Genomic DNA, 14,897 nt, shown 5'->3' with positions numbered 1-14,897 from the left:
TGCCGCCCGAGCATGGCCGTCTTCGACACCCCGCAGGAGGCCTTCGGGGCCCTGCGCCCCGTCTGCGTGCAGCTGACGAGGGCCCAGACCGTGGAGAACGTGGCGCGCCTGCAGGCCCACCTGGCCGCGGTCAGCACCTCGGCCCTGCAGGAGCTGCAGGAGTACGTCCTCTTCCCCCTGCGCTTTGCCCTGAAGGTACCGGGGCCCAAGCAGGAGCGCCTGGTGCAGAGTGTGGTGCAGTGCATTTCCTCCATTCTCGCAGCAACGTGTGTGAAGAAGCAGGAGCTCCTGCAGGAGCTTTTCTCTGAGCTCTGTACATGCCTCTCCCCCCCTTCTGGCTCAAGCAAACCGGTCTCGCTGTCAGAAGAGTTAAAGCTGGCTGTAATCCAGGCACTCCACACCCTGATGCATTCAGCTTATGGGGATGTTATCTTGTCTCTCTATCAACCTTCTACCCTTCCTCTCTTAGGATTTGCTGTTTCTTTGCTTCTGGGCCTAGCAGAGCAAGAAAAAGCAAAGCAAATTAAGATCTCTGCTTTGAAGTGCTTACAGGTCCTAGTTCTGCAGTGTGACTGCCAGGAGCATCGATGCCTGGGTGAAGACGAGGCACAGCGATGTGGGGATTTGTTTGCTTCTTTTCTGCCTGGGATTTCCATTACACTGTCTCGGGTTATTACTGGAGACATCAAACAAGGTCACAAACCCACTGTTTCTGCCATCAGACTCTTTTATCTGATTGTTGGCTTGGTAATGGCTGATGCACAGCTAGCCAGAATCCCAAAGAATAAAGAAAAGCTGCCAGTGGAACAAAGCAGAATATCAGAACTAATGGTCCATAGAGGACCTGACTGGAGTAAAAGTACTGCTGAAAAAATCTCTCTCCTTCTGCATAAAATGGTTGAATTTTCTTCAGTTCACCCCCACTGGAAAGTGAGACTGGAGCTGGTGGAACTGGTCCACCACTTACTGAGGAACTGCAGTCAGTCGCTGGTGGACTCGTTCAGTCATCTTTTAAAAGCCTTGGTTGGGCTGGTGAATGATGAAAACAGCGAAGTCCAAAGCAGGTGTAATGAGGTTCTGCAAAGCATTGCAGAGCAGAGGATCATAGCACAGAACAGGGCTCTTGCTGATGTCCTCTCTGAGAACCTCCATTCCCTTGCCACAGCTCTTCCTCGCCTGATGAACTCTCAGGATGACATGGGCAAGGTTTCCACTTTGAGTTTGTTGCTTGGCTATCTGAAGCTGCTGGGCCCCAAGGTCAACATTGTTCTCAACTCCGTATCCCACCTCCACCGTCTGTCCAAAGCGCTGATGCAAGTTCTGGAGCTGGACGTGACGGATGTGAAGATTGTGGAAGACAGACGCTGGGGCTGCGAGAGCACATGCGGACCTTCGGGCTTCTTGCAGCATGGTGTGCAGAAGGGCAGGTGTCAGAAGAAATATTTCCGCTTCTTCACGGAGGAGAAAGTTTTCCAACTCCTTCAGCAGGTTTGCCGTGTTCTTGGCTACTATGGGAACCTCTATTTGCTTGTGGATCATTTCATGGGGCTATACTGTGAATCTGGCATGTACCGAAAGCAGGCAGCGATGGCCCTCAATGAGCTGATTGCAGGAGCTGCTGGAATGGGAGTGGATGTCCTTCAGGAAAGGGAAGTTTCACTTAACATGGATGATCTCAAAGGGTCCATAATGTCCATTCTTGATGAATACACAGACCAGGCGAACTGGTATTTGATCACTAGCATTGATACAGAAGAAATCGGCCATCAGCACTCTGTGCAATGTTCAGGACTTGCTGCCCATCCAGGAGGCGTGTGCAGCAGCATTCTCCTTCCGTCCCCCCCAGAGCCGCAGGTAACGACTCGCACCATGAACAGCAATATCTGGCAGATCTGCATACAGCTAGAAGGTGTTGGCTGCTTCGCTGCTGTCCTTGGGAAGGAGTTCCGGTTGCTTCTGCTTTCAGCTCTCTACCCTGTGTTGGAGAAGGCTGGTGACAAGACTCTGCTCATCTGTGAGACGGCACTGGGGACACTGGTAGACATATGCGAGGCCTGCGGTTATGACTCCTTGCAGTGTTTGATTAATGAGAATTCTGACTATCTGGTGAATGGGATTTCCCTGAATTTGCGCCAGCTGGCACATCAGCCACATGCTTCCCAGGTCCTGGACACTATGCTGAAGCATTCAGATGCCAGCTTGCTGCCACTGATAGAAGATGTTATCCAAGATGTCCTGTCTACACTAGATCACTCTTACAACAACCAGGCTTCCACTTTCCTCAGGGTCCTCCACTCAGTAATGACAGCTTTAGGTATCAAAATGATGTTTACTCTGCACAATTCATTCTTACTGTAACTAAGGGTACTTGTCTTTGACCTTTCAACTTGACATGGGAGATTTCAAGTAGCTGAGGTACTGCAGCGTGATGGCAGTTTTGCTTTGCTTGGAGGGCCAGTTCTGAAGCAAAGATCGCCAATAGCTTCCCCTCTCTATAACCAGTTTCTGTTTGTCTGGCCTGCAGACTTGCAGGAACATGGCCTGTAGTGGGTGAGAAAGGATGAATTTACTACTCCCATAAATGTTCTGTAGAAACACATGGAGTGTATTCCTTTTTATGTCAGGGTTTTAACATTCTCATACCATCAGGGAGGTCACAGTGATGTGACAGCAGGTGCCTGATTCTGTAGTTCAGTCCCATGAGACTGGAGAGTCATATTCATCTCTCAAGGAATGTGGTACTTTGTTGACTTGGAGGAGGGGATCGTGATTGCTGGGTGACATACCAGTTCCTTTTTTGCAGTCCAGTGGTTTGGATCATCCTGTGGTGAGGAACAGCAACAAAGGCAGACTGCCAAGTGGCAGGGCAGGACTTTATCTCACGGGCAGCAGGTGCTGACAAGGCAAGAAGTGGAGCGATTCTTTCTCGACTATATCAGACAGAAGCAGATCGCAGAGGGCAATCTTCCTGACACAGGGGATGAGGATACAGGTCAGTACTGTGCATGACCGGAGAAGAGTATGTGGCCATAGTGGTGTTGGGTTGACAGTTGGACTTGATGATCTTTAAGGTCTTTTCCAAACTAATGATTCCATGATTCTGTGAACTTGGAGAAAGACAGTGACCTCTGAGGTTTCCTTTTGTCAGGTGGGGGACTTGGGACCACGCCTAAAGCCTAGCACACTCCTGACAGTCTCAGGTCTGCTTTGAGCTGACCTTAGCTCATGTAGGGTGCTGCTGGGTGTTCTTGCTTTGTTCTATGCATGGGGGCGGGGGGAAGTGAACTGTTTGCAGATCAAGGCTTGTCTAGCTCTAAGACACAAGCACATGGTGTTTCTCCTTACCTCATAACAGGCCTTTTCAGTTCAGGACCCAAAGTTTCCTTTTTCCAGGATCCTACTGCATTTTCCTCAGCCTCCCTTGGGAATCCCTGTACCATTTTCTCCTGGCTAATGATGCCACCACTCCCTTCTCACCTGGCCTTGGCAGGCCCTGCAGACATTCATATAGGGAACTTTATAGTCTTTACTGGGCTATGCTGCAATCCTGACCTTTAAATACTTCATCTTTAAATACCCAGTCTTTTCCTTTTTAATAAAAATCAATGGGAAATAAGTCCATGGTGAGGACAGACTGCAAATGTCAGACCAACTGCATTGTCCAGTAAAGAAAGCAAACCTTCCCTAGTCCCACACTCTTAACTGATTCTGACACTTAATTCACAGAAATCAAGCATAGACTTAACTACATCTAAATATGTTAAAAAATGCCAAAGGCCTCACTTGGGAATTTGCAGAGTAATTGTGGGTAGGTATTATGACCTCCCAGAACTCCCAAGTCATTTTCATTGCTTCAGTAATGGTTTTGTCTTCCAGATGAGGTTCCCCCACTTGCTAAACTGGAGCCAAACAACTCTGACACAGAAGGAGAAACGCTGCTGCCAAGCCATGCTCAACTGGCCAAAGATGTGCTGGAGAGATGCATCCACTTGCTGTCGGACAGGAACCTCCGAGTGCGGCTGAAGGTTAGTAAATGCCAGCTTTGAGGGGACAGGTGGTGCCCATGAAGGGGGCTGGTAGTTCATCAACATGTGCACGATGCGTGTTGGGCTTCCTGCTGTAATGAGGTTAGTGCTGCCATATGCTAATTCAGAACAGACCCTCCCAGTGTTGGTGAGAGAAAGGGACAGTTTTCTGGGAGTAGTCTGGTTTAGGAATGACAGCCAGGCTGAACAGAATCTTAAGGCTGGCTTCGTGTCAGGCACCTTCCCTTGATGCTTATGATAGTCAAGTCTTGTGCCTCAGCCTTTGGTGGAGGAAGCAGAAGCATCTTTCTCCCATCTAGGCCTCCCATCCCCCTTCCTCAGACTGTAGTTCACAGACTGATGAACATTTCTGAAGTTGCTGGAGTGACGATAAGTAGAGCTAAAAGCCTGGGTTGTTTTTTTTTAATTATGAAAATCCTTTGAAGGTGGCCTCCTTTTGAACTGAAAGCGAGACAGAAAATGCGGCAGTGAGGCGCAACCCAGATTCTCACCGCAGAGGCCCCAGCCCTACCAGGTGATCCTGCTGCTGTGCCACAGGAGCAGTAGGGTCCTAGTGCACAGCTCAGCCTGCAGGATCAGGCTGGGAATCACGCCCTGGTTCCAGCCCAGCTCTGTAGCCCAGCACGAGTTAATGTCACTGTGCTACTTGTCCCTTTCCAAACAGGGCTGTGCTCCATGTTCTCTTATCCCAGTTCATGCTGAGGTAAAATTGTACCCTTTTGTATTAAAACCTTTCTTTCTGCTGGCTCCTCATTGTGACACTGGGGATCCACCTGAATGCCTGGCGCTGCTGGCACTGCAGCATGCTGAAAGTCTGTTCCCTACCCCTCCTGCCCAGGTCCTGGACGTGCTGGAGCTCTCTGTAACTGTGCTGCATCCTCACGGAAACCATCTGCTTCCCATGGCTCATCGTGTCTGGCCAGCTCTTGTCACCCGGCTGATTAGTGATGACCCTCTGGCAGTGCTCAGAGCCTTCAAGGTACAGCAGCGAATCTCTGCCAACAGCCTTCAAGCTGGTGCTTAGAAGGCAAGCGGCTCAGGCATTGCTGTGGCCTGTGAGAGAAGCATTGAGCTTGTGGAATGACTTTTAAATGTGGTTTGGAACACAGGGTCACCACCCTGCAGTGGGTAGGCTTGTACCACTCCCACTGCAGCTTGTCCACAGATAAAACCTTGACACTGTTCCTGGGGGAAACAGCAATATTAGTGGTTATTGCAGGGAAGAGGAAAACAGTTCTTTGACAGCCTAAGCAGCTGTCAGAGGCACCATATAGTGCAACTTGCCCTTGCTGGAGCCACAGTCTCAGGACACCCCCTCTGGAAGTTTTAGACTGAAGAGAAGGGATTGTTTCACGATTGAGGCATTGGCATGGGAGGGGAGAGGTTAAGCAACGACTTAGCCTCGTAATAATGCTATTAAAGAGCTCCTGACCACATCAACTGATTGCATTCTCTTCCTGACTCACAAGCTGGACAATAAAGCATGTTTCCAGAGGTTGCCAGCCCCAGGGTTTCACAGGGCTTCCTCTGCTGTACAAAATGAGTTTCATTTTAGAATCCTTCAGTGCGTCAGTGTGAATAAAAGGAGAGTTTTGATTTCCCGAATTCAAGAAGCCATACACTAGAATTTTGGAGTAGCCATACCTCACATGTGCCTACCATAAAAGAAGGGAGAGATTGCTGCACAAAAACTATTTAAATCTTGAAAAGTTCAAGGGATCATTACAGTTAGCACTGAGATTGGGGTTTGTTACAAGAAATCTGCCCAGAGTGGCTTCCTGCCGAAATCTCAGAACACGAAGTGTAGTATCAGTGTAAGCCAAATACAACGTAACCGTCATCTCAGTCCTGCACACTAAGACCATGAGCTTAGTGAAGTTCCAAGAGAGAACTGTGTTCTGGCCATGTGGGTTGGCGCCATGGGTCCCCGCTTCGTTTTTACACGTATTTAAGGCCATTCTCTAGGCCAGTTTGGTTTTTAGCCTGGGCACACACTGGTAATGCTGGGTATCCTATGCTGTAGCCACTTGGCCTTCCTGTTCCCTGGCGTGCTTGTGAAGATGGACTGTTTCCACCACAGAGGTGATTTATATTTTAATGGCATGTTCCATCAGAGGCTTCTCCAGCAATTCTCACGAAGACTTCATAAGCTGCTCCTACCTTTACTGTGCTAATGAGAGAAGGGCAGTCCCAGGAGGTTAGCCGCATGAAACTGAAGAGCAGGGAGCAGGTCACCCGGCCTCTCCATCAAGCATTCACCTTCTGCTCTTATGCGAAGCTGTGATAGGTGTGATCACGTTGCTCTCAACTGCAAAAGAAATTACCAAGGGCAAATGAATACCTTGTCCCCTGAGCCAGTGAGGATTGCTGAGCTCCTCCCAGACCTGTTTGTGCACTTATCCTCCAGAACTGATGTTTCTCCACTAGGTGCTGTGTACTCTGGCTCAAAAATGTGGGGAATTCCTGAGGCAGAGGTTCTCCAAAGACGTCCTGCCTAAGCTGATCAGTTCCCTCCTCAGCCAAGCCCCAGCAAGTGCCAGAGCCGGGCCTGTGTACCACCACACGCTTGCCTTCAAGTTGCAGCTGGCTGTGTTGCAGGGACTGGGTTCTCTGTGCGAGAAGTTGGACATGGGTGAGTACCAGGGAAAGTACAGCTTGTATGAGATCTCTGCCAAACTTACCTCTTCTCCTTTCATCTCAACTGACCAGGCCGACACTTGCTTCTTATCCTTCTGCTGCCCCATGGGATTGATTTCCTGATCTTCTCCAGCCTCATTCCATTTGGGTCCTTCGGGGCCTTAATCTGTCCTCTTTGAGAGCTCTGTAAAGAGGGGCTGGTGGCTTTTTACTCCCCAAGAGACAAATGAGAGAGAAGATTCCCAGCACCTTGCAAAATCTAGCTGCTCATCTCGCTTCTGCATCAGAAGTGGGTATAAAGCAAAGTGCCTGGGTTGCTGCAGCTAGGCCTGTTGGGCCATGCTTTGTTCTTAATTAACTGAAGAACTGGAGCCTGTATAAGACTTATGCCTAAGTTGACTGGTTCCATTTTGGGGCATCTCTCTGGGAGACCCTTTAAATGCAGCACATCACATTCTTCTACTGAATGAAACTCTCGGAAATTCTCCTAGGTTAAATTTCTGGAGCTGACTTTGATGAAGGAGAAGGGTTGCTGGCTAGTTGTTCTTTTCCTCTCTCGATGCCGTTGATTGCTTTCCTAGCTTTGCAGCAAGATGCTTAAGAGGCGAGGTCAGAAGAGCTCTGGGTCAGACAGTTCAAAGGCTCAGAAGCCACTTGCTACCAATTTAGAGCTGATTCTGTTAGGCAGCAGCCGCTGAGTGGGTTACCTCCTACCCTTCTTTTCTGTTCCATTTCTGCAGGCGAGAGTGACCTGAATAAAGTGGCAGATGCCTGCCTGATTTACCTCAGCGCCAAGCAACCCATGAAATTGCAAGAAGCTGCCCAGAGGTAATGTCTCTTAAATGCAGGTGTATCAGGTGTACAAGTAACACGGGACAGAGGGAGCACGGTAACCCCTTTCCTTTTGCACCTTTCCCATCTCTCCTCTGGCATGTTTTGAGTCCTGTACAACAGGGTCTCTCATGGAAGTTAACTGCTTTCTCTGGTAAAGTATCAGTTACTACCCAAATTGAGCTAGAGAGGTTAGCTTGCTCACAAGTTACAGTTGACTTTCATATTACCTGCCAATGCATTTGGGGACAGAGGGGGAAGATGTGCTACTTGCTTTTTTCTAACCGCCTCGTATGCTAGAACACTTGGGGCTCTCGGCCCACTGGTGGCATAAGAGTGCAGAGTGGGAGACAGCTATGCCAGACATTCCCATGTATTTTATCACTTAATACCTTCTGCAGGCTGGGGGATTTACTTCTGTTATCCTTCCATTTTCCCTGGGGTCCTCTGATCACGTCAACCCAGGCTCTGCCAGGTGGAGAGACAAACAGGAGTTTGTTTGGGAAGCTGTCAGTCTTCGCACCAGTCTTGCTCTGAGAAGGCTGGGAGAGGTTAAAAGAGCACAGACAGTTTAGGTGAACACACATCAGCTCTATGAAGTGTTGACAGACATACTTTGCTGCTTGGTGTTCAAAATCCTGCTCAACATGTTCCTGCTGTCAGGATAAGAAATCGCTATCGTTGTATTTTGTCACCTGGAAACAAGGCCAGAGGTTTCAGCAGACAAAACAAGTCCAGTTACAGAACATGGGAAGTGAGTAAGAAAGCCATGCACCTCTGAAGGACGGGGTAAAAGCCCCGCTCTGTCTGTGTGGCCAACGCTCCCCTCCCCTGAGGGGGGAGGAAGCCTGTGGTGAGCAGGTTTAAGGCACTGTGGATTTCAGAGGGCAGGCTGTGGAAGAGGGAAAAGCTGCCTGTTCCCTCTCACCTGAGCGCAGGCCTCCTGGAGGTGCAGGCTGTTGAAGGGCTTTTGTGTGGCTGGGCAGCAGTTTAGAGGGAGAGCGCTCTCAGAAGCCGTAGCTGTACCTTTGTTTGTATTCCTGCGCTGGTGAGAGTAGGTTTATTTTTACCTTCGTGGCTTTTATTGCATCGCAGCAGGCTTCAGCAGCATTTGTTCTGCAAAGGGGTTCTTTGCTGTAGGCTTGCATACCCTTAATACAATAAAGCGTTCATCTGTGTAAGCAATGCTGCAATGGAAAGCAGAACACCGGGATTTATCTAGATATTTGGAATCTTGAGCTTTTAAATCATTAACAAAACAGTCTGAAAAGCTGTGCAATTTCCCCCCCCAGCAGGGGTGGGGGAAAATACTGAATTAACCCTATGATGTGATAGGGTCATTAGAAGCTATATTGTAAGCAAGCTCACTGTTACTGGAGAAAAAAGGGCAGCAAAGTTCAGGGCAAGTAACATTTTTCTCCTTTATATTATTTTTTATTCTATTTCAAGGGGAAAATGTTGTATGTTACACTGCTTCCCCTATGCCTTTGTTGCACCATACATTACACGTGGACAGCTATCTCACATACAGCTCTGTTGGCCAGACACATACATGCACCGAGGCGTGCATCATGTCCGGCCTGATAGTAACCGTGTATATGGCATATGGCGGTAGTTGTAGTTTTCTTTCTTTTTTATTCTTTTTTTCATTTAATCCTGTCTGATCCCTGGTCTTGGAACCTGGATCAGGGTTAAACATATCACCATCCCTTTTAACTATAGTACACATCAGAGGTCTCAGCTTGGAAAAGTCAAAATTCGTTTGCACCATAAAGTCAGCTCCAGCGCCAGGGTAAGGCTCACTTCTCAGCCGTGCTTCAGTTTCCTTTCTCCAGCTGCTTAACCACCAGATTCCTGTAAGCTCCAGTCCTTTTCCTTGCTCTCCACGTCCCTGAAAGTAATCCTGCAAACTGACATAGGTTGTCACATGTAAGGCCCTTTCCATCTAGGCAAGGGCAACTTTATCAGACTGATACATGAAAAATTCTGCATTTTAAATGCTTCTAAAAACAGATAGGCCAGAACTAATCTTAGCCACAGCATGAATGCCAACATACCTCACATAACTCAGCTTTATCACTGCAGAAATCATACAAGGTAAAAAGATGTTTTGAATCAGCTTGCCATATTGATTTATACTAACTGGCCTTTGCTCAGCTTTTTGGATTCATACTCAACTCATGAGCTGTGACCTGCCAAGAACAAGGTCAGGTCTTACAAAGTCAGTTGCAGCCCCAGTAACTCCCTAACTCCCTGTACCAACTAAGTGAAGATTCCGTAAGTATGCAAAGGGCTAAGCAAGAATTTTTGGCCAACTCACTGGAGCCACAAATAAAAAAAAAGTTTTGGCTGTCTTCCAAGGATGTTATCATGCCCCAAGGAGGCTGCTTAATCCCATTTATGGGACCCTGTAGTTTTATTAGATGAACCAGTGGGAGTAAGTGAATTTTGTAACTGCAGCTCCATGCAATACTCAACAGGCAAAAATAGATGCTGGGAAAAAAAGAACTCCAGCATGTCTGAAGAAGAGAAAATGGGACAATTTGCTTTATTATTAAATGACTGCTGGGAATATTCCAGGGGAGGAATATTATCCAAAGCTTGAGGAAAAAAAATACTGAAAAGGCATTTGGGAACGCTGGGGAACACTAGATACATCTTTGCTTTCATTGAAAATAAGCCAGTGCCACTGTGGGTAAAGTGACCAGAAACAATTGAGCAGCTGAGGCATGCTGGTGTGGGGCCAAGCATTGGGAACAAGGCAGGGGGTGTAAACTGAAAGTCACAATATGTAAATTGGAGCTTCTCATCAGTTTATTAGGTTGCATCATCCCTGAGAAGCTTTTCACTTTGGGGGGAAAAAAGAAAATTTTAAGGAAAAGTGATTAAGAAATTGTCATTGGCCTGTGCAAAGTGTTGACAAATAGTTCTGCATTTTTTCAGTTTGAAGTGACTGTTTTGAAATTAACACTTAATTCCTAATAAGTGTTTACAGCCTGTGAAGTTTACCATTTGACCTTTCGGTCAACAGTCTGGATAGGAATGTTTTTTTTTCCCCAGGATGCAGCAATAATTTCCCCAGTTCTTACTGAAGTCTGTGGTGAACTGTATTTAGTTAAACATTCAGCAGAGATGCCAAAGCCAGCAAGACTTGTCCTTTCGCCAGCCTGTTCATTGTGCCATGCCTTTGCTTAGAGCTTGGGAAAAGACAAGGCAACAGAATAGCCAAACTCTGCTCTGTGCTAGTAAAATAAGTTGTGTAGCACAACTGGAACAAATATGAGCTATTTTTGGACCCTTTTAGATACCAAAGTTGATTATGCAGCATACCTTTTTTGGTTTGATTGTGTAGTTTATTCAATACTTATTGACAGCTGTCATTCCCAAGCTGGGCTAAAGTACACTAAAACAGCCACCTGCACAAGGCAAAATTCAATAAAATGATATTTAAGTAAAAAAAAAACCCACAACAACAGAAAACAAACCTGGATTAACCCCAGGATTCTTTGCCATGGAAACAGGTTGCTTAGAAACTACCCCAGAGCTAGTTTGAAAATGTAAAAGTCAAGTTGTTCTTTAAGCTGCACAGCACTCCAGGTTATCAGGAGATAATCACGGGCCTCAGGCCATTACGGCACAAGAAGCAGTGGAGTTCTGCAGGGACCAGCTCATCTCTTGAGGGTTGCTCTCTCCAGAGCAGCTGATTGGGACGAGGTTGGAGAGCAGGGTATCTTTGCTGTGAGTACAAGAGGTAAAGTTGTGCGTGGGCCGGAGAAGCAGAAGCCAGCTGAGTAGCATTCCCTGTTCCTATGTTTCCTTCCCAGCAATTCATCTGTCTTGCCCAGTCCTATCCACCCCAGCCGTAAGGAGCAGGGATTATTTCTGTGCAGCTGCCCAGCAGCCGCCCATCATAAGCTAGGGGAAGCCACTGGGGCCCGCTGTTTGCTGGCAGGCCGGCGGCAGCACGCTCGCTCTGTCGTGGCCAAGCGAGCGCCAGGAGGGCACTGGCAGCCGGCAGAGCTTGCAGAGCTGGTCCAGGGCCGTCAGCAGGCGCGAGCTCTAGACCCTGCCCCAGCGAGCCTGCCTGCACTTCACTCAGGCTGGCACCTGGGAGGCTGGCACTCGGCTCAGGCCAGTCCTCCCTTCGCCAGTCAGCAGAGCGGCAATAACAAAGCCGGGGAGCGGAGAGCCCCGGGAGCCCGCCTGCGTCTGGCTCTCCCCTGGAAAGAAGGCCCTTTGCTGAGGCAGTTGTTGCCAAGCTCAGCTATGGCTTTGGGGCGCGTTCACGCGGGGTTCCTCTGGAGCAGACAGACGAGCACTGCAAGCACGTTCAGGAGGGGACACTGCCAGCAACTTGCAGGGGCAATGCCTTCCCTCATTGCTGTTCAGGGACCGGCCCTGAGAGACGGGCAAGTGGTCAACGGCAGACAGGCAAAAGCAACAACTTTGGCTGCTCGGGGTACTGCGAAGAGATGAGGAAGTTTTCTAGTGCCTTCATCTCATTTCTGTGCTTTTTCCGGTTACCCATGGCACTGCACTCTGTTTCAGAGGAGAGCTTCTAAAAAGGATTTCTGCCTGCTCTACATAGGAAGCAAGCTCCCTTTAGGGATAAGAGTTCTTCAGGGAGAAGTTTTGATAGCAATCAGGTCTGGATTTTGTGTGGCTTTTGTAGATGATCTTCGATTTTAGAGAGGGGAGTTATGTCCTGTGCTTCTTGGGGGAACAGAGACTGACCTACCCTCTGATTTCACGTTACCTCACCCAGCTGTTGCTCTCCTCCATGACTTCAGGAGAAACTAGAGACCTGAAGATGTGTGGCTAGGCATTTACTGAGGTCTTGAAAGCTGACATGCAAGTTTGGCGAGTGCTGAGTACCCTTGGTGCTCATTGTCTCCAGGGGAGCACAGAGTACTCAGCACCATGCAGGAAGAGGCCTTGCAGTGCTGTCAGGGCAGCCTACAAATTCTAGTTTAATTTTGTACATGGCACAGCCAGAGAATGTAATACCAGTTAAGCCCGATATACCTTCTGTGCATTAAACCCTGACACAGACCCAGCCAAGCCCAAAGGTTACAAACAATGAGAACTGGCAGGAAGAAATGAGTAAGTGTAGGTCGTGCAAATCAGCCGTTTGCTCTTTTGCTCCTAGGAGCTTCCTGCTCTCCAGCAAGACTGTCCACAGCACCTTTGTTACAGCAGCTCACAGCTGGAGTCAAAAGTGTGAAGTGCATACTCAAAAGTCAAATCCCCATCTTACCCAGGGTATTGAAATTCAAAGTGAAAACCATCAACACAGCAGTAAAGCATTAGAGGAGGTTGTAATTCCTCTCCTCCTCCATTCTATTGTTAATGAAGGCTTATTTTTTAAAAAGAAAATCCTACTTTTTGAAAGGTGCTGTACAGAAGGAAGAAAATGTGGAGGCAGCTAATAAGGGCTTGGGATGAGGGTAGACCTCACATAAGCAAAAAGCCCTCCATGCAGTATTCAACTTTACTTGTGGCCCAGCCTGGACAGCTGTCCAGAAATACCTTTGTTTTTACCACCTCTGAAAAGGGACAGAAGGCAAGATGGGTTGACCTCCTCACTCCCAAAAAAACCAGAGAGGGTGGTGAACAATATAGACAGCTCTTTAAGAGCTCTGCAAGATCAATTGTCCTAAACATGCTGGATGCAAGTAGCACGTGCAATACTCTGCAGCCACCCCTCCAGCACTTGGGACAGGCTGATTTATAAAGGCTTTTGCCAGCAGCAGCCCATGGTGCCGAGATCGAAGCCTGGGTCAGTTATTCACCAGCTGCTTGTCTGATGTTGATAACTTAACTGTGTAGCATAATAACTATTTTTCTCCCACTTGCCGGTGATGTGAAACCACTGAACTGTCTTCGCTTGGGCACAGCCATTTTAATGGCTCTCTCTAATGAGCCTCCAAGTCTGTTCAACTGTCAGATGTTGCAGACAACATCAAAGCTTTCCACAGCTCCCTGTTAATGACCCTGTTGGGTGCCGATCAAAAGGCCTTCTCCTTACTCTTCTTTCCTTTCTTCCCACTGTTTTCCAAAGCGTTTTCCTCCACTTAATGCACATGGACCCTGACAGCACCTGGCTCCTCCTGAACGAGGTCTGCTGCCCTCACCAGTACAAGCCCCCCCATGTCAGCCTGCGGCCTGTGAAGCTGAGTGGGATGGGGAGGCAGCGGAACGAGTTCACCGACAACGTGCTGCTCCTGCTGGAGAGGCTGCAGCAGCAGGAGAGCGCAACGCCGCGGGCTGGCACCCCAGAGGCAGCTCCTTGACAGGCCTGCACAGCACCTGGGCGGGAAAGAGGAACCACCAGGATAGTGTTTACCTGGGAAAATCCTGTCATTTAGGCCCCAAATCATTCTGGGGGCAAAGGAAGGATGGCCCAGTGTGGGGTACTGGCCAAGACACCCTCCCCGTTGGGTAGAAGTCTTATTTTTTTAGTGTTTGGGGATCAGATGGGTACATTGCCCCAGTTCCTCCTGGTTTGTATTTCTCTGCACATGGTGCTGGAGAGAAGTCCAAGGGTCATAGCCCACCTACTTCAGGTTCTTCAGCACAAGAGAGAGTAATTTTCCAGAAATTACTTCCCAACACTCAATCCTTGGGTGGTGCCCCTTCAGCACCCCCACACCCCTCTGACCTCCTTGCAACTGTGATATTCCCTCCTGTTCTCGGACGATTGCCAGCTCGACACAAAAGCTTTTTCTGGCCTTAACCCTTCCCAGGAAGGGAATCCTGTTTGGGGTGCCTTTAAAACCTTTTCTTTTAAAAAGTGGTTAATAGAAGAAAAAGTTAAAATGTATTTCCAATAAATTCCTCAGCAGTATTACTGGCAAGAACGACATCCTTTTGGAAACATCAAGGCTGTTCCTTGTAGTTTGCAGTTTGCTAAAACTTGCTGCCTGAGTTCTGCTCCCCAGTTCTCACCACTGAGTGCAAGTGATTCTTTAGAAAAATGGCCAGCCTTGATTTACACCTTGCAAGTAATTTAAGACTCCTCCTCATTCCCAGATTGCCTGCCATCTCGCAGGCCATTTTTTAGACCTCTCAGATTTCTAATGCCCACCCAAAAAGAACTAGATGAAGTATCTACCAGTGCCGCAGTATGGTCTCCCAGGTGGGTGCATACGTGGTCAGGCGATGCAAGGCGGAAACATTAGGTCTGAGCACGGTGGTACCACGGCAGTGCCACGGTTTGCTTGAGTGGGTACAGTGCAATGCAGTGAGCAGAGAGGACGACGAGTCTTTGGGGCCCCTGCCAAAGCACCTCCCCTCCAGAACCGGCACGGGCTCACGGGTTGCCTGGAAGCTGCGATAGTGTACTCCGGCTCCCGGGTCCTCCAGGCTCCATCCTCAGAGACA

The 14,897-nt window shown here is 48.5% G+C and overlaps 1 protein-coding gene across 1 annotated transcript; it reads left to right on the top strand.

Annotated features, from left to right (window-relative positions):
• The first annotated feature begins 12 nt into the window (after positions 1-12).
• TTI1 (TELO2 interacting protein 1) lies at positions 13-13,807 on the top strand. The gene is made up of 7 exons (XM_010293715.1): positions 13-2,314; positions 2,804-2,992; positions 3,877-4,025; positions 4,885-5,025; positions 6,474-6,678; positions 7,424-7,511; positions 13,576-13,807. Exons 1-7 carry the CDS (start codon positions 13-15, stop codon positions 13,805-13,807), a joined length of 3,306 nt encoding a protein of 1,101 aa, XP_010292017.1.
• The last annotated feature ends 1,090 nt before the right edge of the window (positions 13,808-14,897 follow it).

The sequence above is a fragment of the Phaethon lepturus genome, unplaced genomic scaffold, assembly GCF_000687285.1.
Source record: "Phaethon lepturus isolate BGI_N335 unplaced genomic scaffold, ASM68728v1 scaffold41628, whole genome shotgun sequence".
NCBI lineage: Eukaryota > Metazoa > Chordata > Aves > Phaethontiformes > Phaethontidae > Phaethon > Phaethon lepturus.
The sequence above is the reverse complement of the archived record's forward strand: the minus strand, read 5'-3'. Positions and strand labels throughout refer to the sequence as shown.